The following is a 25,494-nucleotide window of genomic DNA, read 5'->3' as shown; positions in this document are numbered from 1 at the left end:
TCTAATGACTAATGATATCGAACATCTTTTCACGTGCTTATTGTTCATTTGGATATCTTCTACAGAGAAATGTCTGTTCAGATCCTTTGCCCATTTTTCAATTGGGTCATTTGTCTTTTTAATTACTGTTATTAGAGATCTTCATATATTCTAGATACAAGTCCCTTATTAGACATATGATTTGCAAATATTTTTTCCCAATCTTTGGATTGTCTTTTCATTTTCTTGATAGTATCTTCTAAAACCCAAGTCTAATTTATCTATTTTTTTCTTTTGTTGCTCATGCTTTTGGTGTCGTTGTCAAGAATCTGTTGCCAAACGAGGTCATGAAGATTGACCCCTATATTTTCTCCTAAAAATTTTATAGTTTTCGCTCTTACCTTAGGTGTCTGACCTATTTCAATTTAACTTTTGTGTATGTAGCCCCAGCACCATTTAATGAAAGACTATTCTTTCCCCATTGAAACATTTTATGTGTAGAATAAAGCAAGTAATTATGTTAACATTAGGAACAAGATTTTCCATTTAAGAAAAGAAGGGTACAAATATCAATCAAGGATGGAAACACTTTGCAAGGTTACATTTTAATTTTGCAGCTCCTTGGTCAGGGTCAGGGGCTTCAGGCATGTTTGCTAGGGCCTGGTCCTGGCTGGAGAGTCAACCAGTGTGTTTGCCAGAAACGAAGTCTCAAAAGGGGCCGAGTGCTCAAGAGTTTGGGGACACAAGCTATGTGTTCATCAAAACCAGGACTGGTGGCTTCACAGAGACTCATCCAGCATGTCTGCAGAGCCTGGGGCTCACCCGGAGGTTTTCTGGGGCTGGGGATCAGAGACAAGATCAGTATGTATGAGGTTAGGGTCTCAACGGGTGTGTTTGACAGGGCCGGGGACTTGCCCACCATCCAACAGAGCCAGGTCAGGACTAAGCCGTGTGTTCCATGAGGCCAGAGCAAGGGAGCAGCCTACAGGGTTGAGGCAGAGTGGAAGAGACCGTCTACCTGGCTGGGAGACTGATTACTTACGGGAAGATTGTACATCCATTGAGGATAATGGGAGCCTGGTTTCTCACGGTCAGAGAAGGGAGTTACAAATTTGGAAGAGAGAAGACTAGAATAAACCCTGTGATAACAGACTGGAATTGAAGATGAATATAAATTCATGGTTTGAATATACAGATATAGAAATAGACATAGATGTACATAAGTATGTCTGTATACACATATACATACTTTCTAGCTATGTCTGTTGAAGGGCCTTAAAAGAAACCAGAGCTCCTTGGATAAATTACTGCGTCCAGGGCTGGAGCAAAGAAATGCAAAACGAGGCTAAAACACCTTGTGTCAGAAAATAAAGGAGTGCTCAAAGATGTGTCAAAAGAGCACAGAAGCCAGCTTAAACAACCTCCCACTTGCCAAATTTGGAATAATGTGAGCATCAAAATAATGATAGTAACAAGTTATAACCCATTGAATGAATTAGGAATCCATGAGTCCATACTAATATCAATATATAAATGCATAAATTCAGAGTTAGGTGAAGAATAGGAGACTTCTCTAAGTACCTCACCATATAACACTAATTAATTGTAAACAGTAATAGCCAAAAACTAGAAGTAATCCAAATTTCCATCAGCGAATGAATGGATAAACAAACTGTGCTATTTCCATGTAATGGAACAGTACTCAGTAATTAAAAAGAATGAACTATTGCCATGTGTCACTATATGGATGAATCAAAATAATTATGTTGTGTGAAAGAAGCCAGGAAAAACAAAAGAGTACAGATTGTATGAATCCATTTTCATAAAATTCTAGGCAATGCAAACTAATGTACAGTGATGGGCAGATGAGCAGTTGCCTGAGGAGGCTGGAGGAGAGATCGGGGAGGAGCACAGGAAGCTCTGGGGGCAAAGGACACGCTCATCACCTCCACTGTGCTGATGCTTTCGGGGGGATAAACTTATGTCCAAACTTTGCAAACTGCACACTAAGTATGTCTATTTTACTGTATGCCAATTACAGCTTCATAAAGCTGTTTTACATTTTTTTTAATTTAAAGAGAAAATGGATAACTTTACAATGAGGAAGACTGGCAAACAGCACCTTAATCAAGTGACCGAAGCTATTATCATCAGCAATGGGACAAAATGAAATTGTGTACCATCAGATAGGATGTAATGAGAAAAACAACATGACTTCTGTGGCATCTCCAGATTGAAAGAGACTAAGCGGGGGGAGGTGGGGGGGGGTGAGTAAAGGGATATGACAACAAAGTATAAACTTGACACTGGATTGGATCATTTTAGACATTTTTGGGACAACTAGCAAATCTTGAATGGTAGTAATAAAATAGTAGTAATGTATCACTGCTAATGTCCTAATTTGGATGGCTGTATTGTAGTTGTACAGGAAAATGTCTTCGTAGGAATAACACACTAAAGTATGCAGGGGTGATGGGGCATCATGTCAGCCTCTTATTTTAAATGGTTCGGCGGGGATGGGGGGTGGGGGGAGTTCTTTATACTGTACTTGTAACTATCTAGAAATGTTTGTGAATGTTTCCATTTTTTTAATCCTAAACTATTAACAATTAAAGAAAAATAATTAAGACTATATATTGCCTTTCTTGCCTGAAGTATTATCAAATAGTCCTGCTTGATGAGGCTGAACTCTTCTTTAAAAAATAATTCCAGGGGGAAAAAGTAGAAGAAATAACTTAGTTATAAAATTACTAGGTAAATGCTTAAGCTTAATAAGAAGATTGTACTTTCTTGGCCAAATGTAACCTGGTGTCCTAAGTAAGATGCCAACCAAATGGAAATTTCGTAAAATCCTTGCTAGTTGGGTGGAGGGGTATCTAATATAAGCCAGAAAGACCAGAAAGGCACACAGCCTACCAAGTCTAAACAGGAAAGTGCTAGCCAACTCCAACTCATCTGCCCTGGAAAAAACCCTCTTCTCCCCCACACTTCGCAAGCTTTGTTTCCTGCTGCTGCCCCCTCTTGTTTCTCCAGCCTTCCCCTGCCTCTCTCCCCTTCCCAACTACTTCCCTCTCTTCCATTCTGTAACTTTTAATCAGTATCTACTGAATGATTATATATAGTCTTAGGATTGTGCTAGATCCTACAAGGTTTAAGCCCTGCTCTCTGCTTAAAAGGAGATGGGGAGGGGGGGAGAAAAGCTAGAAAGAAAAGACACATAGTTAGTCAACACACAGTTAATTTGATTTAAAATTGTATAGTATTGGCCATAAGTACCAAAGAGGGGAAGTCTGTAAGGGTAGGATGGTTGAATAAACATTGCCAGGAGGGCTGAGCCTTGAAAGATGGGTAGAATTTGGCTACAACTTCACCTCTAGACGGTAAGGTTCACACACAGAAAAAGGGCCCACATGTGTCTGCTTCACTGCTGTACGCCTAGCCCCTATCACAGTTGGTGTGCAATAAATATCCCTGGAGGGAGCAGATATTTAACAACTCTTTGATGGCTATCACCAACATGGTGGAAATCCAATGTCCTAGCGATCTAGCTCTTATCTCCCCATTCAACCTGACATACAGCTCCTCACAATCTGCCCCAGCCATTCCCAGTGACTACAATTCCCAAACACACCAAGATGCTTCACGTCTCTGTGCCCCTCTCCCTGTACATGCTATATGCCCTTTCCAACTTCTCCACCTAATAAATTCTTACTCAAGCTGCAAAAGTCAATGCAAGCATCAGCCACTTCGTGAAGCCCTTGCTGATCTCTCAAGTTTAGACCAATCACATCCTTTCCTTCGTGCCTACCTCTTTACACTCTTTTCCTACCTGTATCTTAGCCCCTATTCCACTGAGTTCACTGACATCTCCAGCCCCGAGCACAGGGACTCGAACACAGCAAGCATCCAAAAAAATTTTTTTATTAAATATCAAATTTGGAAGGAAATAGAAAGTCAAAGATAAAACTGGGAATAATTAAAGATTTTCCCTAGTAAAAAAAAAAAAATGACATCACGAAACTGATATTTAGAAAAACCAATCCAGTACTGATGTACTGGAGACAGAACAAAGGCCAAAAAAGAGTCCACAAGTGAAGTGCAACCCTTCAGATGTGAAGTGATAATGATGGCAGCCTTAAGGGCTGGCCACGCAGAAGGAAGGACAGACCTAGCCTATCCCTCTCTGCTGCTCAACAGCAGTGCTGTCCAATAAAATGTTCTGCGAGGAGGTAAACTGCTCTGGCCAAAATGGCTGCCGTTAACTATACGTGGCTTCTGAGCACCTGAAATGTGGCTAGTGAAACTGAAGTTTTCATTTCATTTATTTTACTTTATTGAAATTTAAATAGTCACGTGTGGCTAGTGGCCACTCTACTGGATAAGCAGCTCTAGCTAGCAATTGTGGCAGAACAGCAGATACTTTTAATTAATAAAAGGAATCACTTTATAGCAATTATAGGTCTTAACATGGAATGGGCTCCCTTTCAAAATCATCTCGGAAAGAGCTCAAGGAAGGAGGAGATAACTTTTTTGGACACAATCTTCCAGTAGATTTCAGCAAAAGGATGGGTGGAAGGATGGCCTACAAAGGATCACATTATTTTATACCTGGAAAGTATTCAAAAGATCATTTTTACACAGAAGAGAACCTTGGTTTGGAAGTTAGATAAGTTGCCTGAGGAAACAGGGAGTAAATGACAGAATAGGAACTAAATGACAAATCTTAAAACACTATGGCCTATTAATTGTCTTGATTGTAATAATTTCACATGTGCATGCATATGTAAAATGTCATCAATTGTACACTTTAAACAGGTCTTAATGTAGGTTAATTACACTTCAAAAAAGGTATTTTTAAGAAAGCACACTATACCCATCCTATGTCAACTCTTTAGTTGCATCTCATGAGAGTAATTATGAGAATTAAATTAGTTAACATATTTAAAGATTTAGAACCGTGCTAGGTATGGAGTAAGCACTATAGAAATGTTAACTGCATTTTTACGATTAGATACCAGAATTCTACCCCACTGACCAGTTTGGAGAAATGTAATGGAAAGAAGAGTGAATAGGATCTGGAGTAAGAAACTCCAGATCATAGCCCTGGCTCTTGGACAATTGCTCTGATTCTCAATTCTTTGTAAATGAATTAGGCGGACAAGATAATCTTTACTGGGCCTTTCCAAGCTAAGGATTACAGAAATGGACTAGGATGACAGTTGTAGGAATGGAAAAAGAAGGATGGGTTTGGAGACCCTTAGGGAAGAGTAAGATTTAAAAACTGGCTAGATATGCAGAATGATGAAAAACAGTGATTCAACTATGAACACAAAGGTCTGAGCTTTGGATGACTCAAGTTTTAAAAAAGGGGGAGCACGTTGGGCTGACAGAGTGACGCGCTGGTTAAAAGTTGGTTTGCAAGTGCCAGCTCTGAGCAGCGGGGCCCCAGTTCAGATCCCACTTGAGGGCCAGTGACGCTGCGCCCTCTACAGCTAAGATGGTGAACAGCAGCTCGACCTGGAGCTGGGCTGCCATGAGTGACCGGCAGCAGCGTGAGCTGCCCTGAGCCACCGTGAGCGGCCGTCCAATGGCTGGTGACCGATCTGCCTCAGTCAGGAAGAGTGCAATGATAATACTAACATGGGCAAGTGAAGCGACGTCCTCCACAATTAGACTGAAGAACAAAAAGACAGCAACTTGTCTGTTCCCCTTCCCCAATTCTCCAATACTGTTCCCCTCCCCCAATTCTCCAATAAAATCTTTAAAAAAAAAAAAAAGAGGAGCATGTTGACCCACTCGAAGTACATTTATTATTTTAAATCAGTAGGTACTCCATGGAAATGCATATTAATGACCTTTTGGATCAAAATGTCAACATTTAAAATATATGCTAAAACCAAAATCTCTTCTCATGAGATTATGTTAATGATATGTTAAAACGCATATGGATAATTACAATTAGATAATCACATTTAGCATATTTAATAACATTCACTCCAAAGTAGCAAATTATAAAAACAAAAACAGTGCAGACATCAGTCACCAAGAGGCTGAACTCCTGAACAACTCTTTCGATGTGGAAACGATCTAACCCTAGTCACAGATATGCCAGTAGATGTTACAATGGAGCTCTCACACAAAGCACTTGAACCTGTTTTCTCTTAGACAGTGACTTCTTCATGAGGTTATCTTCAAATAGCTAAACCACAATATTATATCTCACGCACTACATGAATACATTTTCAGTATCGGATCCTACAGTAAATGGTCGTGTGCCCTTACACAGTATTTAGAGAATCATGGTTTCATGACTGTGACATCCAGAAGTGTGCTTTAAATGGTGCTGAGGGACAACATACTTTTCAAGATGCTAACTTACTCCTTTCGTAGATGGGATCAGTCCAGCAGTTATGCTGACATTCTGATGGGCTCTATGCCACTACACTGTATTGATGTAACATTCCTGGACCAAAATACAAAGAGCACAGTTGTTCATAAAACCCTTGCTCGGTTTCATAGACTGAAAAAAAAAAATCCTGCCAACTTTTTGATGATCCTTCAAGGGCAACATTTCAAATATATTCTTCTCTGGACACTGAACAGTATTTCAGTTATAACTGACTGCTTGGTCATCATTTGGGTCAAATCCCAGAACAAAACATTTTTTTGAAATAAAATTGTTCATGAAATGTTGCAGTTTAATAAGACTATCTGCAGACCTACTTAGACATAGCCAAAATGCACCAATTTATGACTAGATAAAATAAAAAATGTCGTTGGTTAGCCTAGAACAGCAACATAAAAAATTCTTAGTTGCAAGGCAAAGCAAATGATATACTGAAATACACTGCAGAAAGGCATTGAGGCCACTGGGGCAATGAGTCACTTACAGCCATATTTTCCAGAGAGCTTAGCTAACCCTTCCTGTTTGGAAACTTAATTTTACCTCTTTAAATAGAATTCTCTCTAAAACACGCCATTATGGTTCCTGTCTTTTAAAAGATGGTGTTTTTTTCTTTTCTTAATAAAAGGTCATCATTATGACTATCAGACAGAGGAGTGGTAAAGATGTTACCATCAATGCAGACTTATATAATATAGTATAAAGGAAAACAACGTGACTTTTCCTACAGCTCTTGCATCAAGGTTGACTTCCTTAAAAAAATAAACAAATAAACTCCTAGTGACACCTTGTTTTTTGTTCATTTACCAATTTCCCATAAAAGTATAATAAAGTATAGGAAACTGTATATTATACATGCAGTATAATGTAATTAACTTTTCTCAAAATTAAACAAAGGCTAAATCCTGAAGCCACCCTCCTCCAAACGCTTTCACTAGCCTCTGGAAAAACCTTTCTACCCCACTACTATCAGTGACGTTCAGCTCAACCTCAGCTTTCAAAACTTGAGTCTATTTCATACACTAGAAGCTTATCCCCACTCTTCTTTCTCTCATGTACTAAGTTTGTTTATAGAATGTATCTCACTTAATTTAAAAAATACCAGGGGTGCCAAAAAAATGTATACACATGACTTGTATTCATCTTCTGTTATTGGTATATAGTATTACAATTTTAATACAGTTTTTTACTTTACTGAAAATGTGTGTACATTTTTTGGCACCCTCTGTATGTAACGGCATGAATGGAGAAAGACTCCATGTACACATTTTTCATTTCACTGAAAATAGAAACAGGACAAGCCATGTCTGCTAAACGAGGCATCAGGTCTTAATTTTCTCCAAGTTCCACTTTATATTTTATTTTGCAGAGAAGTCTACACCTCATCAATGCTATTACAAGATGATTCAAAGTCCCATATGGTGTCTGGGTAGAATCAATTTCCTCATAACTTCTATAATATTTCACTTTATGAAAAACTCTTATACAAGAATTAGCTCAGATAAAAATTGCAATCAAGATGGAGAACAAAAGGAGGAAGTTCCACAACTTCTTCCCTAAAAAGCACATGCAGAAGAGGTTCAGTAAACAGTAGCTATCACTAGTCAACAAATATGCACTAAATAGTGACTATTTTCTAGGTACCATGGTAAGTAGAAACAAGTAAAAAAGAATCAGTCTTCAAGGAGCTCAACCTAGAGAGTTGCTTATAGTCTAAGTGAAAATATAGATGGTTCAGTGGCTAAATTTGCTCATAAAAAACTTTTATAATCGAAAAGCATTAAACCAAAGACTCTTGCAGCAAAGGGATAGACTGTTTTTCAGTTCTGTTACTTAGGAAAGATCACTGTATACAAATTATTCTTTTAATAAGAAAATTAAATTTCTTACATTTAAGAAAACAACTGCTCTATTATTATATATAAATAGGTTTAAATTCCATGGCAAAATAATTTTTTTTTTAATATATAAAGTTGAAGGTCAGAATAAATATATTTATATATACAAAGTTCGGTCTAAACTGCCCTTGCTTGTTCCACAGTCTTAAGTTACCTAAAATCCTGAAAAAATATAAACTAAGTCCTAATATAAATAATATAAATGATTCAATTATTATACTGACTGAATATTTTCCTTACTTTCTCTTGAATCATGTATAGATGTGCATTTTATCTAAGATTAGCATATGTTTATGTATTTCTGTCCCAGAACAAAATAAAAATTGAGAAATTGGTTTCAACTGATCACCCAGCTTAGTAATTTTATTGCTGCACAAATTAAAGTCCTCTCTGGTGTACTCAGACCTACCTTGTTGTTATACAGATGTAGCCTTGAAGGAAACAGACTCCAGAAAGGTACAGGAGCTTCTCAAAATTACACAAGGACACACAAAAGAGTTATTTTATGCCTGCATGAATCTGCTACCTCCATCAAGTACCGATCACCACTTCTCCACCCAGAACGATGAAAACCACCACTCCCCCCAACTCTCACACATGCACACATACACACATACATATTCACGCCATACTCTTGTATGTGAAAGGAGCGTGAGCTTTGAAACAGATACACCTAAAGTCAAATCCCTTCTCTGTAACTCAGAAGCTCATTACCAAGTCCAAGTTCATTTGTGTTCAAGTATTCCTTCACTACAAAAGAATTTGGTTTTGGTTTTATTTTGTTTGGCAACTTTTGCCAAGAATAATTGTTCCAGAAGCCCAGGGAAACCAAGTGTCAAGGCACCCAAGGTTTTCCCTCTTTTTCCAAACACTTCCCTAGAAAACACAAGGGGCATCTGCAACAAAGGCAGCGGGAGGCATTTGCATGGGTGTGTGGTTTACAATTATTTGGTAAATTTCTTATATATATTTTAGGCACTTTCCTATATGTACACTACATGTTACAATAAAAAAATAATAAAACAAAATGTAAAAATGTCTCTCTACCCATTATCATCCTCAGTAAAATGTATTTTCTACCAAACATTTAAAAAAAACAAAGCCTTTCTTCATGTTTTCAATAGGATGCAGGATAAGTAATTTCCTATTCTGTGTGTAATTTGGCACAGTTTACTCAAGCTCAAATTAGTTAAGGATTTTTTTTTAATAAAGGGAGTTTATTTTTGTTTCCAATGAAGCTTCTTCGATTCAAAAACATAAAATGTTAAAATACCTTTAAGCAATTTGTGATAAAATCATGGTGACCTGTATAGAACAAATCATTCTTTCTAAATAGGTAATATAAATGACTGTGGTCTCTTTTTTAAAAACTCCAAGGTAAAAAGAATTTCTGTAATCTGACAGCCTAATAATTTGTGACATTCTACCTCCAGAAAAAAAGAGAAACAAAAACAACCTTAAAAAAAGTCACTATTATCTATCAAAGAATAAGCTAAAAAGGAATGTGTCAGCCAAGAAATTCAAACAGAGCTACATGCCCCATCAAACAAAAACCTGCCACATACCTTGATCAATACAATCTTCAGCAAGAGCAAAAAGCTGAGGTGAGCGTTCTTCAAGCAACTGCTGATGAATATTCACATATCTCAAAGTCCACCATGGCAAGCTCTAGGAAAGAAAGCACCATGGAAGTTGAAATAAAGGACTCTGGAAAAAAAATTTACATGAATTGATATTTTTAGAAATTTTTTTACATTTGTGAAATTGAACTTATTCCATAAGCTTACCCATCCACTGCTACGTCTTCAGTAATAACCCCAAATCTACTTCTGTCTCCCATAAGAATAACCCACTCTCCTCTCCTCTCTCAAAGCCTGTCTCGCTAGCCAATGGGGCTCACTGATGCCATTTTGAACTCACCATCTCCTCCTTTAAAATGTCTCCTGCAGTAACCCTGCTCTGCTGCGGCACTGTCAGCACCAGAACCCAAGTACCAACAGTTTTAAGAAGCTTCCCACGGAGCCTCCTGTGGGGGTGCCACTTCCCCTCATCTGCACTTCCAGCACATTATCTGTACCACCCTTTGCAAACACATTCCACTGTAGTCATGTATGTCACCCCCAGCTTTCAGTGTTATCTGCCATCCATCCAACAAAATGAAAAATCACGTCTTACTCATCTCTGCATCCTCCTGAAAACAATGCATTTTGCACAAACTACAAAGTAAGAAATGCCTTGGATTTGGGCCAGCCGAGTGGCGCGTTGGTTAAGAACTGGCTGAGGATGCCAGAGGGCCCCGGTTCGGATCCCACATATGAGGGCCAGTGACACTGCCCTCTACAGCTAAGATGCTGAACAACAGCTCAACCTGGAGCTGGGCTGCCCTGAGTCGCCGGTGATGGTGTAGGCTGCAGCCTCTGCTGCAGTGGATTGCCATGGGCTACCGTGTGTAGCCAGCAGCCAGCGTGAGCAGCCAGCAGCCACCGTGAACAGCCGTCCAGAAGGCGGTGACTGATCTGCCTCGCCTGGGAAGAGCGCAATGATGGTGCCAACTTGGGCCAGTGAAGCAACGTCCTCCACAACTAGACTGAAGAACAAAAGGACAGCAACTTGTCTGTTCCCCTTCCCCCAATTCCCTAGCACTGTTCCCAACCCCCAATTCCCCAATAAAAATCTAAAAAAAAAAAAATGCCTTGGATTCAGATATTCCTCCAAACTGGGAAGATCGCTTCTACACGTTTGTGAAATCTCTTCCATGAAGCCTGGTCCTACTAGCGCAGCACCCACTGGTCTCTATACTGTTCTTAGAAGTTAGCACCGCATTGGATGGTTCTTGCTTTTCAGGTCTCTAACTCTACCTGGTCCATTCATTTTTTGAGAGTAGAGACTGCAAGGCCTTGACTAACGCACAGGCTGAGAACACAATCACTTTTTCTTTCTTTGATGTCTGTTCTTACTTGTTCAATACATCCTTATCTAAATAAAGAAAAACAATGAACAACAAGCCAGTACAAAAGCAAACCGTGAAGAGTCTCTCTCCTGCTGCCTCCTTCCCCAGAAACTCCAGGACAAAGGTTCATATTCTCATAACTCTTCCTCTGTGCACGTGCGTGTGTGTACAGTTACAATAAGTATTTTCATCGACTCATTCAAGTATCAAGTATGATCACACATTGGATCATCTAAGTTAATTAAAACTAGGTGATGTTGAATTATATTGCATGAAGGTGTGAGGAATTAATCTTTCTCTTATTTTTAAAAGCAATCCCTACAAATAGGAGATCATGCTTAATTACCAAAAGCACTAATTTACTTCAACTTCTGCATTTGATTAAGGGGTGAAACTGCCTGGTTCCTTTCTACACACAACTGCCTCAACAATGATGCAATCACAAATGAATTTTGACTCTATGACAAAACCCTTTCTAATTATTAATGCTGTTTCCTCAGTCCGTGTAAGTAAAGGTAGAATTATCTAACAGAAAGAAGTTTCACATCATTTTTAATTCAATTCCCTGAGGTGTTGGCTCATTCTTTTCCTATCAGTAAAGCTAATGAAGTCAGTCTACATATCACTTATCTGTCCCTTATCTGCTGTCAGCAATAAGTGAGTCAGGTTTGGCAGCCTATTCTTTCCTTTTCTAGACATGGGAATTTAGATAGATCCAAAGAGATTGCCCATTTAAGAAAACATACGACGTAAGATGCTGAACTCTTAAAAATCAGATCTGTGAACTATTGTAACTCTTAGCCCAAAGTCCTTCTACAGAAGGGGGAGTGTGAAACAAATAAAGCATATCCTATTTTCTACTAGAAAAGAAAAGCATCTTTTTCTATTTTCCGAGAATTGCTTAATAGAAAATTTGAGGCGTTAAAAAAAACAAAACAAAAAAAAAACGTGCAGCCTTGAGTTAGATGGTCTCTAGATCCTGCCTCCTGACTGAAGGACTTATCACAGAATGTCCTGATTGAGAAGTCACACGACTCAACAACCTCCTAGAAGGCGAGCAGCATCGTGTACTCGCAGGGCACCCAATCAACGCTTGCCGACTTACTCCATTTCATAAATAAGGAAACTGGTATTCAGAGAAATTAACGAGCACAAGGTCACACAGGTGCTCAGTGGCTGAGCCAGACAGACTCTGGTCTGATTTCAAAGCCAAGACTCTTTTCACTCAACATTTACATATTACTAATATTGGTCTACGTGCTTCACAGATCAGAGGGTAGAGGGAAATCATCGTTTATAGTCCCACAAAAATATTATCATAATAACTTGATACATTTCTTAGGAGCCAACTTATTCAAAGTTAATTTAAAAGACTGAAATTAACTTGGATCAGTATGCGCTGCTTCATCATTTTATCTTCACTTATCAAAGAAGTCATTTTAACATTATCATTTAGAGAATGATCCAGTCAAGACCCAAAGGGAAAAAAACTTTAATGTTTCCATTGAAAGGCAAGATTTCAGCAAAGAATGATCTTTGTGTGGTGATGTGCAATAAGCAAACAGGGTTTTAAGCTGAAGTCAGAAGTTGTTTAGCATCTACCGAGAATTTCAGGTAACTATCTCTCCAACCCTGCCAAGGATGACTTCCACAACCAGCAGTTCACAGCTTAACTTGTTCTCCTAAATTGTTGATAGTACATGTGTATCTTTATTCAAATGATGCTTGACATGCTTGTTGATGAAAGTCTTTCCACCAGCAAAACTTAAAACTGTATCACTCCCTCATTGATACCATTAGTCTCACCAGAAAGAGAAGAACGCCATCTGGCAGCCTCATGCCTTGGGGATACTCTCTTTAGCGCCAAGTATGAGTTGGTCTACAGGACCATTTAACTCAGTTCAACTTGGGGAAATTTTTTTATTGAAACTAATGTCACTAAAAAAAAATAATAATAATAATCATCAAAGATAGGATATGTTGAAACCCATCTACTAAAAACCCTTCTAGTGCAACTGAATCCAGATAAAAACTCCGTCTCTCATGAGAGTTGCTGATACAGACATCACTTCTTCCCTTCACTCTTCTGTTTAAATTTAAATGCTTATGAAAGTAAGTCCTCATATAGTACAAACCAAGTCCACATTCTGCCCATAGAAATATTGTGTTTCTTAAAATTTTTCTGCCAATGCTTAGAAATTGGGAGGTTCACACGAAATTTAGATTTGCTTTGGCAATATAGGGTCTGTGTTCCCACGCTGCAACAATCAGAACAGGAACAAGCAAACTACACCCTGTTGGGCAACTCCAGCCCGCCACCTGTTTTTTGTACAGCCCAAGAAATAAGAATAGTTTTTCACATTTTTAAATCATTTTAAAAAAAAGAACACATTTTGTGATATGCGAAAAGTATATGAAATTAAAATTTCGGTGTCCATAAATAAAGCTTTATTGGTACAACAGTCACACCCATTGCTTCATATAATGTCTACAGCTGCTTTCACACAATGCAGGGTTAATAGTTACACAGAGTAGTTAGAATAGACTGCACAAAGCATAGCTGACACCTCCGTCAAACCCCCAAAGACTGCTATTGTATCTCTCTCATGGTTTTTGTCACCTCCTACTGCCTATTAGCTTTCTGTGAATATGAGTGCTTCTTGTCACTAATTTATTTGTGACCTAAAGAAACCATGTAACAGATGCTCAACAAATGCTCTACTCAATCCAACCCAAATAATGAAACAAAGTCAGATGTGAGCCAGAAAACAGTAATTAAGATCCACTGCAATAGTGCTAAAATTCTACCTATTGCTCATTATCTTTACATGAAATTCATAAAAGATTATGAAGGGTGTTTTTAAACCTATGTTTAAGATTCAGAGAATGAACATTTATATACATGCACACATGCCTACGCACATATATTCAATCCTATTAAAGATGCACAACATAATCTCATTTTATAGCAGATGAATCTCATAAGAGGAAAAAGTTTTTGCTTATTTTCATCAGATTTTAAAATTAAATACCTAGACGACAACTTAGAGAACCAAAGTATCAAACTATTGTAACCATCACACAGGACACTGTCTGATGCTCATCAACACGGAAGTCACATCCGGGTATGACTCTCCAGATGCCTTTTCTCCCCTCACCTGAAGAGCTGTCAGTTTGTGCTTTACCGTCACTAGGATAACCCGTGCTAACAGAAGTAGTATAGGCTTCACGGTCAGGCTGTAGACTGATTCGCCATCTAGAGTGAGCAGACTCAGAACAACTGCATCCAGTCCTTTGGACTAAAAAACAAAACAAAATCGTAAGCTCTGAGACGATATAATTTAACAAAATAGTATTAATCTTTACATGTCTCGTAATAATACATCCTTTCCAGTTACTCCAGCTTTGAACAAAGACACTCATCTATTACACAGCAATTGGCGCTGGACAGACTCATAACATTAAAAATGCCCTTCAGGATCTACAAATCCAGCCTGCCCTGACAGTTCACCACTCTTCTGCTTATACTTTAGAGGAACAGAGAACTCAAGAAAATGCTAGTATTGAAGAGGGAGCATGACTTTACAGGTTTACTTACAACAAATACTGTCTCAATAAAAAGCATCCCTCTGTTAAAAGTATTTATATTAAACACTGACACCTCACAAACGCTTCACTAGCTGGCAAATGTCATTACAAAACATGTCTGCTCCATCATGACTATTGGGCCAAACAAGGTCTGAGTAGGCACACACCGTGGAACAGAGGGAACAGAAAGCTGCAAAAAAGGGACGCCTGTGAAAAACCCACTCCTCGACTAAATCAACTAAACAGAGATTTTATACAGTGGACAAGGCACCTGTGTTTCTAAAATGTGGACTGCATCGTTTTGACAGCTGCCACAGAACAGACAGCAAGAATGCTTAGCTGTTAGGAAAATGGGCTCTCATCTCACAAACATAGGGTGGTGTCCATTTTCTGCTTCTTATTAGTTTGTGGGCATAGATAAATTTTGTACCTGAAGCCTCAGTTTCATCAATTATAAAATGAAATAATAGCATCTATACCTCACAGAGTTCTTACAAGGATTAAACTGAGAAGTGTAATAGAGGAACAAAGGCTTAATATGAATGACCACTACCAAACCACACAAAAAGTTTACTATTATCGCCTATCTTCACCATGGGCAAATTAAAAAAAAAATTCAATAATTAAGGAACTATTCTGAAGTTATTACAATTGCCTCAATTTTAGAAGTGAGGACAAAAGTTAATCACAATGTGGTGTCTGAACAAAGATTATACCCCAAGCATTCCGATTCCTAAAATTATGTTCTTCTTACCACCCTTGCTGCCTGCTCCACAGGTCACTCTACTGCTTCCCGCCCCTCAGCAAGGTCAGGGCTGAGCTGAGCACTGGGAAGGCCTAAGGACAGGGCATGGACCACTTTTAGCCGTCTCACTGACACACGATACTATGCTGGTGTGTGTACTGACATACGGACCCTAAAAGAGGACCTGGTTTGGAGAACCTCACCGTGAGCTCAGCCTTGGACACAAAGATCAGGGATCTTGTACATAAGACCTCCAAATAGAGGGACTGAGGACACGCGTGAATATACTGACTTCAGAACTCAAGAGCAGAACCTGCCTAATATGCCCAATTGGACCTGCAGCCTCGTTGAATCATCTGGTCATTGGGATGAATATAACAATCTTTATTTCCTAAAATCCGGAGATGACATGCCTTTAAGAAAGAGAATTCTTATTCTAATCATGTTGAGAAATTTCAATCATTATCTTCTAAATTAAATCCCTAAAGATAAACTAAACAAGTTAGAAGGGTGAAAATTATACAGAGATAGTCCATCATATACTACCTGAAAATTATTACTCTGATACTCAAAGCCAGGGCTTGGTTACTAAACCTCCTCTTCTTCAACTCAAAGCTGTCTGGAGATGGTATTAACAAGGCAAATAATAATAAATAAATAAGAGACTAAATGAATAAACCAGTAAATAAATAAGTTTCCTGGTTTTGTCTTGCATCTTCATGAAAAAAATTAAATGCTTTTCTCTCTGCTTATTAAATCAGCCTCTGCCTACGCCTGTCATCTAACACTGGTCTTGCCAAATGAGTTCTAAATGTGCTCCCAGAGGTTTTGGAAATGATCCATTTTTAAAGAGGATTGTTTATATTTTCAATAAAAACTGACAAAGCAAAGGTTACAACTCCCTGAAGAACAATTCCTCAGTCAAGAGAGCCTAAGACATATAAAAACGCATATTTAACAGCATAATAGTGAAAAAATTCAACCTCTGGAAGCCTGAGATAAACTTAATATAAAATCAGGTTACCACGGGATCACCCTTTACGTGTGAGAGGTGACCTACTGCTCAGACATGGCCCCTCAGGTCTATTCCTCTGGGGCTGATTAGCACCAGAGACCACAGAACAGTGCTGACAATGCCAACCAAGGCCATAAGTCAGAGGCAGGGAAAATTAAGTTGGCTTTGGTGACTATACTCCATGACCATAAATATCTGTGTATCACAAGAACTAAGAAAGATGCATCAGCACAGAAAAATGAAAACTAGAAAAGATTTCCCCGTTTAAAAACATCCACTCCATCTGCCAAATCCTCAGATTGCTGGTAAAGAGTATACATTGTATAATCCTTTTAAAAACAACCTGGTATTACCAAGTGAAGGTGAGCATGCATGCACCCTGGGGCACAGCCACTCTGCTCACACATATAACTACCACAGAGCTTCCCCACTTGGTGCTGGGAAGGGTTTACAAGTATGTTGAAATATTGATCCCCTCAGCCCTCAGGGGGCCCAACTAGAGCCCAGGACCAGTAAAAACAGCCTCCTCCATTTAGTGCACTGCACCAAACAAATACTATCATTTTTTAAGCATGCTGTGCTTTGAAATTCTTGTAATCATTTCCAGAAGATGTGTTCCTAATAGCGTTGTAAATAATATATTGAGGGGGAAAAAATGGAAACAATCCATAAGGCCTTTAAGAGTAGAACAGATAAATGAATTGTTGTATAGTCATACACTTGGAATACTATATAACAGTAAAAATGAATAATGGTACAATTTCAAAAATATATCGAGTAAAGCAAATCACAGGAGACTATATAATTTGTTTCATTTACATCAAGTTCAAAAACTGGCAGAACAATATGTTTTCTAGGGATACACACAGTGGTGCTAAAACTATGGAGAAAAGCAATGGAAGACTGACTCATGAAAGAGGCGGGCTGGGGATGCTATCAGGGAGCACACACGGGGGACATTCGAAGGCAGTGTTTCCCAGCCTTTTCCCAGTCAGAGCACATGTAGAAGACGGTGTGATCTGGAGTGCACTCCAGGTAACTACAGGGCTGCTCAGCCAGAAGAAACCAGTTCACAGGCTCTCAGCAGCCCCGGCCCCACACAGCCACCGCCGTGCAGGGGTTCAGCATCCGGGGAACAGCGGTCAGGAAACTCTGTTCCACGAGCCTGGTATTTTTCTCTCTCTCAAGCGGGATAGTGGGAACACAGGGTTTTATTATTTAACTGTACACATTTTATATGCTTTTCTTTGAATGTCTGAGGTAGTTCTAATTAAAAAGCAAACAAACAAACAAACAAACAAACAAAACTGAACACCAAGGCCTTAGTCAAAGTTTTCTCTAGTGTGGCCTGAATCCCATCAAGTCTGACCTTTTACTGCTACTCCAACAGGCTCAAAATACCCCTTTCCCACAAACACCACACTCTTCTGCCCGCTAAACTTCTGCCCATGTGACTGCACCTAAAATGTATTTCCTCTTCTTCTCTACCTGTCCATTTCCTCATCACCCTGCAGGTTCTGGCTCAAAGTTCACTCTCAACTAAGAGGTCTTCTCTGACAAAGTTCACGTCCCAAAAATCTCTGTTAATTTCAATATTTCTGAGTCTCTCATTAACCCATGTCTGTACTGCTTTGAATTGTTACCTGACTTTACAGGTGCTTCTAAACTAGTAAAGCAGAAAGACTACTGGATTTGGACCCAGAAAATATGGATTCCAATGCCCCAGCTAATATAAGGCCTGTGACCAGTTTCTTTCACCAATTTGAGCTTCAGTCTTCTCATCTACAGAATCTCTCAAAGCAATATAACACATGTTAATTAAGTACCACTTGAACCTCACATCAGTGCTCAGTAAATATTATGACTTTGATTGTTTGGTGGATTTCTAAGCTACACTATAGGGCCGCAGAAGCCAGAAACTGTTTCATACACATAAGAGAGTGAATGAGATGTTGCAGATAAGTAAATTTCTGCATAATTGAAGCATCTCTAAGTACCCTAATATTTGAGATTTTATTTTAACTATTTTGGATGAAAACCTTTGCAAAGTGTAGATTAAATTCCCTTCTTAGCCATAAAATACAGAAGATCTTTTAACCTGATTTAGGGTCAGCATTGTGAATTTCAATTATTCTAATGTGATAAAATATAGTCATTCACTAAACTGATGAATACAGAGCCAATACTTCTGGCTTTCAGATTATGGCTGCTTTTGTACTTCTTCTCTCCACCCTACCACCAAATTATTAACACTTATTTCTAATGACTCCATTCCCCTTTCATTTGCTATTCCAATTCTGAGAAACCAGGTAACAGTAAATAGGTCCCTTTTGTTGCATAAGCTTTGGATGCTATGGAGCCCTTTTTCTAGGCTGAGTGATTAACAGCTATGTACAAGACCTGTGAGAAGCTGGATAAATCAAAGTTTCCATACCTTTTTTAGAGCATGTCTTTCCTACTCACCAAGCCCTATGCTATGTGCTCAAAAATTCTTGAGGAATTCAAGCTGCAAGCTCTACTGATGATGTACTGATGCAGGTCAATAATGTCATTTTCATGTATGGATAATGGGAACTGTTATCACCATAGAGACCTCTGTGCTAGACACTTGAGGAAAGCATTTGTAATATAAAGGAAATCACCCCTAGAAACCATTCTTAAGCACAACAGAAAAACTTACCTGCAACAAAATTAATTGAACAGATTTCCAGATTTGCTGCTTTGCCAGAAAAGATCTTTATGCAACTGTGGTGATATATACAACTGAACCAACGGTTCAGCTACCTGTCCTTTAAAAAAAAAACAGCTCACAGAGCTCCATAAAACGGAGGTGTCTGAAAAAGAGATTCAAACTGGCAATGCAAGTTCTAGAAAATGAAAATCTGATCAAGGAATAAGCATTCTTAGTAGGTTTTATGGAAGTTATAACATTATGTTTCTTTACTACCAATTATTTATTCCACTTTGTAAAGACCAGTTCCTGAAGAACAAATAACACAATGATTATATATGACATTTCCAAGAAGCATACCTCACTGAATCGCTGGAACAAAACAGACGGCAAAAAATCCTGGGGACGTAAATCAGCGAGAGGCCCCGTCCAGTTACTCTGAACAAAGAGCTGCAAACTGCTCACTCCAATCAGGAACACCAGCTGCTGTCTGCATATAAGAACAGTTAAAGAAATGAACATGATCCACTCTCACTGCATAACCACAAACATACTATTTCATTTCAGTTTTATTAAGAAAAATGCTAAGATATCAACCAACATTTATTGAGATTATCCGAGAGTATGACAAAAAAAACTTTCTGAAACCTAAACAATTTAGGTCTGAAATATCCAACATTATAACCACAAGACATATACGGCTTTCTAAAATTTAATTAGAATTAAACAAAATTTCCAATTTAGTCCCTCATCACAACTGTCCACATTTCAAGTGCTCAAGAGCCAAACGGGACTAGTGGCCACTGTACTGGGCATCTCCATCATCACAGAAAGTTCTCTTGAACAGCTCTAGTTCAGATCCTAATCAGGCTCCTGTAACTTCTCTTGCATTCTGTTTAACAGCTCTGACATTGCCCAAAGACATATGTTAAACTGATTTTATACAAAAGAAAACTGACAAAAAAACTTGTTGTCAAACACTATGTTACTAAAGCTGTACTACCACGTATTATAACAAAAAGACCACAAGAGGGCTGGCCGAGTGGCATTTTGGTTAAGAGTTGGCTTGGGATGCCAGCTCTGAGCAAGAGGGCCCCGGTTTGGATCCCACATAAGGGCCAGTGACACTGTGCTCTCTACAGCTAAGATGGTGAACAACAGCTCGACCTGGAGTTGAGCTACCATGAGTCGACAGCGATGGTATAGGCTGCAGTGGGCTGCCGTGAGCTACCATGAGTGGCCGGCAGCCGGCATGAGCTGCCGTCCAATGGCCAGTGAGCGACTGCCTCACCCGGGAAGAACACTATGATAATATTAGGTTGTGGGAAAAGTCAGACGTATTTTGTCTATGTTTTCCAAAGGTCATTTATTTATATGAAGAACAAAGATCAATCAATGATATATTGCCTGTTTTGTTCGATAATCTTTTGCCATCTTTCAGTGAGCTTCATAATTCCTTGTTCATAGAAGGACCTGTCTTTATTTGCGAAAAACTGAACAAGGTGCTGATTTACAGCCTCATCTGAATTGAACGTTATACCATGCAAGGAGTTTTGAAGAGAGTGAAACAAGTGGAAGTCTGACAGCACAAGGTCAGGCGGGTATGGTGGGTGTCGCAACACATCCCATCAAAGCTCCAATAATTTTTGACAGGTGATCACGCTTGTGTGTGGTCTCGCTTTGTAAAGATGGAACACAACTCTTTTATAATTAACAAGTTCTGGACATTCCTGGATGATGGATTCGTTCAAACTGTCCAACTGCCGACAGCACACATTCAAATTGATTGTTTGGTTCCTTGGTAGGAGCTCAAAAAACACGACACCTTTAAAATCCCACCACACTGAGAGCATAACCTTCCTCTGATGAATGTCTGCTTTCGATGTCGTTTGAGGCAAATCATCACATCAGGACCAAGACCGTTTGTGCACCACATTGTTGTAAACAATCCACTTCTCATCACCAGTTATCAGTCGCTTCAAAAAAGGATCGCTTTCCTCACGTTTAATGAGCATATTGCAGATGTTTATACATGCCGTCAAATGAACTTCTGTGAGTTCATGTGGAACCCAAATATCGAGCTTGCTTACGTATCCCAGCTTCTTCAGGTGGTCGTGAACACTTGAATGATGGATGTTCAATGTTTCTGCAATCTCGCGTGTCATGTAACGTGGGTTTGACTTGATCAATGCCTATATTTTGTCGTCATCAACCTCAATGGGCCTCCCTGACCGAGGAGTGTCATTGAGATCAAAATCACCAGCACAGAATTTCGTGAACCATCGTTGGACTGACTTTCTTGTAAAGCATTGCCACTGTAAACTTTATGCAACTTTTCACAAGCTTGACGCGCGTTCTTCCCTTTATGGAAGTAAAACAGTAAAATACGGCAAAAATGCAGTTCAGTCTTCCATCTTCAACTTGTTGTAAAATCTCCAAACCTCAACCAAATCGCTCCATTTTTTTTTTTAGAATGAAGCTAGAACTGTCAGCTGTCAAATGACACAGTAATAACATAGATGCAAATGACTCTAGTACTTCCAAAAAAGAACTAGTGCCATCTGTTGCAAACATGCTTCATGACTTTTCTGACAATCCAATAACAACATGGTCCAGTGAAGCGACATCCTCCACAACTAGAGTGAAGAACAAAAGGACACCAATTTGTCTGTTCCCCTTCCCCAATTCCCCAATGCTTTTCCCCTCCCCCAATTCCCCAATAAAAACATCTTTAAAAAAAATCCCCAAAAATTTCACGTAAACCTATTTTTTTCCATCCTGATTTGGCTTAAGACAAGCGGGTGCGTAAACTTTTTCTATAAAGGGACACATATTAAATGCTTTAGGTTTTGCAGGTCACATGTGTTTCTTTTTTACAACTCTTTAAAAATGTAAACACCATTCTTAGCCATTTTGCCCCACCAGCCATAATTTGCCAAGCCCTGGATTAAGACAAAAATAGGTGGGGATTCAACTCTTAACAAATAACAGCCAGAGACTCTTGAAGTTTCGTAAAGAGAAAGTAAGTTTTCTTCTTTCTATGTCCCCTAGGCCCTACCTCAAAAGGAAGATTCTTCAAGGGGGAAAAAAAAAAAATTAAACCTACAAGCCTTTGAGAGCCACAATATAAAGCTCTGGATGCAGCACAACTGAGCAGAGAAAAGAATAAGCAGCACTAGAAAAAACAAGTGATAAATGAGCCTGTTTGTAGTTAGGAGTTAGGAAACTTGGGAAGAACAGGTGTGGAGCAAGATCTTAAAGCCTTAATATAACTGTCACAACTAAAAATCAAAATCCTTAAGGTGAATTTCAAATTCCTCAAAATGAGGCAACTGAAATATCTCTTCTCAGCTCTATGTGACAAGCTGGAACTCTGTCTACCAGCGAATAACACATTTGTGTGTATGTGTGTGTTCGAATGGGCACCACAAAGCTAATTGCTATGATACCACACACACTTCAGGCAGCAAAATAAAAATCAGGATTGGGGCCGGCCAAGTGGCGCGTTGGTTAAGAACTGGCTTGGGATGCCAGAGGGCCCCGGTTCGGATCCCACATATGAGGGCCAGTGACACTGCCCTCTACAGCTAAAATGCTGAACAACAGCTCAGCCTGAAGCTGGGCTCCCGACCAACGGCATAGGGAAAAAAAGAAAGAATCAGGATTGACACTGCAGGAATGTAAACTATTAGTAAACCAGAAAAATGAAAAGAAATGATACTGATTTTCAAAATAAAATAAAATGCCTACAGTAACATTCTTTTGTGAATTCCTTATGGATACGAATTGTGTCTTATTCCTCTTCATAACCTCAACATCTAGCAAGTAGCTGGTTTATTTGTTGAAGAACTACATGGAGCCACTCCCTAGAAATAATAGTAAAACAAAATTCCATGCATTTTAAAGACAGTTAAAACTTAACATGGATGCCACAGATAGTAGAGGAAAGAAACAAGCTTATTAACAAATTTACAACAAAATTAAAAGACTTAGGTTTTACTGCTGTGTAACTATCCATTATACTTAATCCTACAAAATTACACAAACTTTAATGGAAGAAGATAAACCAAGGGTTCCATAATAAAAACATTAAGCTCTCTGATCCCTAATACTTGCAACTACTTTTATTATGGTTTATTATTATGGTAATAAAAGTAGTTGCAAGTATTACTCAGCAATCTAAAAAATAGCAAGACAGATAGTGTATGCTTTCCAGTTAAAAGGAAATAAGGTCTAAAGTCTTGCCTATGGCTAAAAACCATCAGACTTAAGCATTTGGAAGCTCAGTGGATTAGCAGTTACCACTCAATTATATGCTAGTTTCATACACAAAATCCTTATATCCTACACCACTTTATCATTCTGATGGTCCTCTGGACAGAAGTTCTTACATGGATTATATGGTACATTATGAGTCCTGACTAAATGTAAAACCAGGTTTTTCAACAACTGTTAAAATCAGTGCCTTATACTGTCAAGGCACTATTAAACGTAGTCAGAGTCTGTTTCTTTATGAAAACTTCAAAAAAAATTTCTACCTTTTGATTTTGTCCAAATCTGTTGAATAATCCAGGAATGTTAATATCTGCTTCTCTAGGTAGCTATCAATCTTTTCTTCAGTCATCATTGTTGAATTAAAAATATTTTGAGTCAATGAATTTAAGAATATGGCCTCATAATTCCCTTCTAGCAGCAATTGTAGGAAAGATCCAGTCTCTGTAATATAAAAAATTAGTACAACAGTCCAAAAGAACAATTTTTTTCATACTGTAAAGGATAACACTATTAGGTAAATCTACCATTTTAGTATGTAAATAAAAAAGCATATACTTAGAATGCTTGCTATACATCCATCACAAAGCACTGAACGAATTCCCACGATTCTACAAACATCACTGCTAGAATTAGCAGCACATCCATACCATGAACAGTAAGGTAGAAGTTAGACCCAGGAATAATACTCAGTACTAAGTATGCTCACCCTTCTGCTGGTAATTCAAAAAGATTCCTACTGACAACAGAAAAGCCTCTGTAGTCAGGGTTGTAAGACCTTTCACAGTGGGGCTCTTCCTACCCCCACTATACTCCCTGAGAAAAGCTGGTTTGCTCATTGTTCCCCTAATATCCCATGCACATTCCATGAAACTTTTCCAACCACCAGACTTCAGAAACTACATCCTGAAGCACCTATTGTGTACACACGTACACACACACACACACACACAGCACTTATATACTGTCCTAAGTTATTATTTCTCCTCCAGGTTCAGCTTAAATCCCACAAACAGATATCCCACTAGTAAATGTGCCTTTTAACTCTCTCCCTGGTAAATGTGCAATGCTCACAAAATTACACCTTTGCTGCCTCGTTTCAGCTTTTCTGCTCATCAGCTGTGCGACCCTGAATAAATTACTTAACCAATCAGTACTTAAATGTCTTCATCTGCAAAATGGGATTGAACGTAGCATCATCTACCTTACGTGTCTATTATGAGGATTAAACGACTAAATAAATGTTAAGGGCTTAGAAAAGTAACTGACATTGCCATTGTTGTTATTACTGAACCAGGGCAGTGAGAAGTTTGGGATAAGGACAAGCAAGGGGCCTGAGGACCACATCCACCATGTCAAGGATACAACAACACAAAGCCTTAAGAAATCAGCAAGATTTTGGTAGAAAAAAAATAAAACAAGGAGAGATGAAAACCTAGCCGCTGCCACCCCTTCTCCTCAGAGTCCTCACGCTGGCCTAAATCCCTGGCAGGTGCGTCTCCCTCACCTGAGCCTGCGACTCCCTCCTGCTTCCATTGCTGCCGCTCAGTCTCAGTGGGGAAGCCCCTCAAAACTGCCAGCTCCGGGGTCCACATCACCCCAGTCATCGCCCCATCCAAAGCGAGTTGCCAAAAGGGTCAACAAAAGAAAGTGAAAGGAGGAGGGTCCAAAGACGCCAAAATCTAGTGGCTACAGTTCCTTTGGAGACACCCACAGCTCTAGAACCCCATGTGCGGATATCAGCCCAGGGGGGCGGCCATGACAGTAGCGCTGAGCACCCTGGGAAAAACACACAGCTCCGGTTTCCCGCTAGGAAACCAATCCAAGTGCTTGGTACTGAGCATGCCCAGTGAAGATGCCCCGCCTCGAGCGGGGAAAGGACGGGATTGGAGGGCGCGGCGAACCTCAGCCCTGCCCCACAGGGGTGCTGCCGCGAGTTGTAGAAGCCGTGGAGGGCGTGGAGTCCTTGTGTA

At 39.2% G+C, this 25,494-nt stretch overlaps 1 protein-coding gene across 3 annotated transcripts in view; it reads right to left on the bottom strand.

The window, feature by feature from the left end:
- Nucleotides 1–25,290, bottom strand: part of TTC27 (tetratricopeptide repeat domain 27) — a 163,072-nt gene extending 137,782 nt beyond the window's left edge. The window contains exons 1-5 of one of the 3 annotated variants that reach the window (XM_019653796.1): nt 25,029–25,290; nt 23,788–23,965; nt 19,610–19,739; nt 14,389–14,529; nt 9,846–9,948 (exon numbers count right to left, since the gene is read on the bottom strand). In XM_019653796.1, the coding sequence (XP_019509341.1) occupies nt 9,846–9,948; nt 14,389–14,529; nt 19,610–19,739; nt 23,788–23,965; nt 25,029–25,128 (652 nt within the window). In that variant the 5' untranslated portion in view covers nt 25,129–25,290. The remainder of the gene's footprint in view (nt 1–9,845; nt 9,949–14,388; nt 14,530–19,609; nt 19,740–23,787; nt 23,966–25,028) is intronic. The other 2 variants (XM_019653797.1, XM_019653798.1) reach the window with 2 other exon arrangements.
- Nucleotides 25,291–25,494: the final 204 nt, after the last annotated feature.

Source organism: Hipposideros armiger, unplaced genomic scaffold (assembly GCF_001890085.2).
Source record: "Hipposideros armiger isolate ML-2016 unplaced genomic scaffold, ASM189008v1 scaffold_207, whole genome shotgun sequence".
NCBI lineage: Eukaryota > Metazoa > Chordata > Mammalia > Chiroptera > Hipposideridae > Hipposideros > Hipposideros armiger.
The sequence above is the reverse complement of the archived record's forward strand: the minus strand, read 5'-3'. Positions and strand labels throughout refer to the sequence as shown.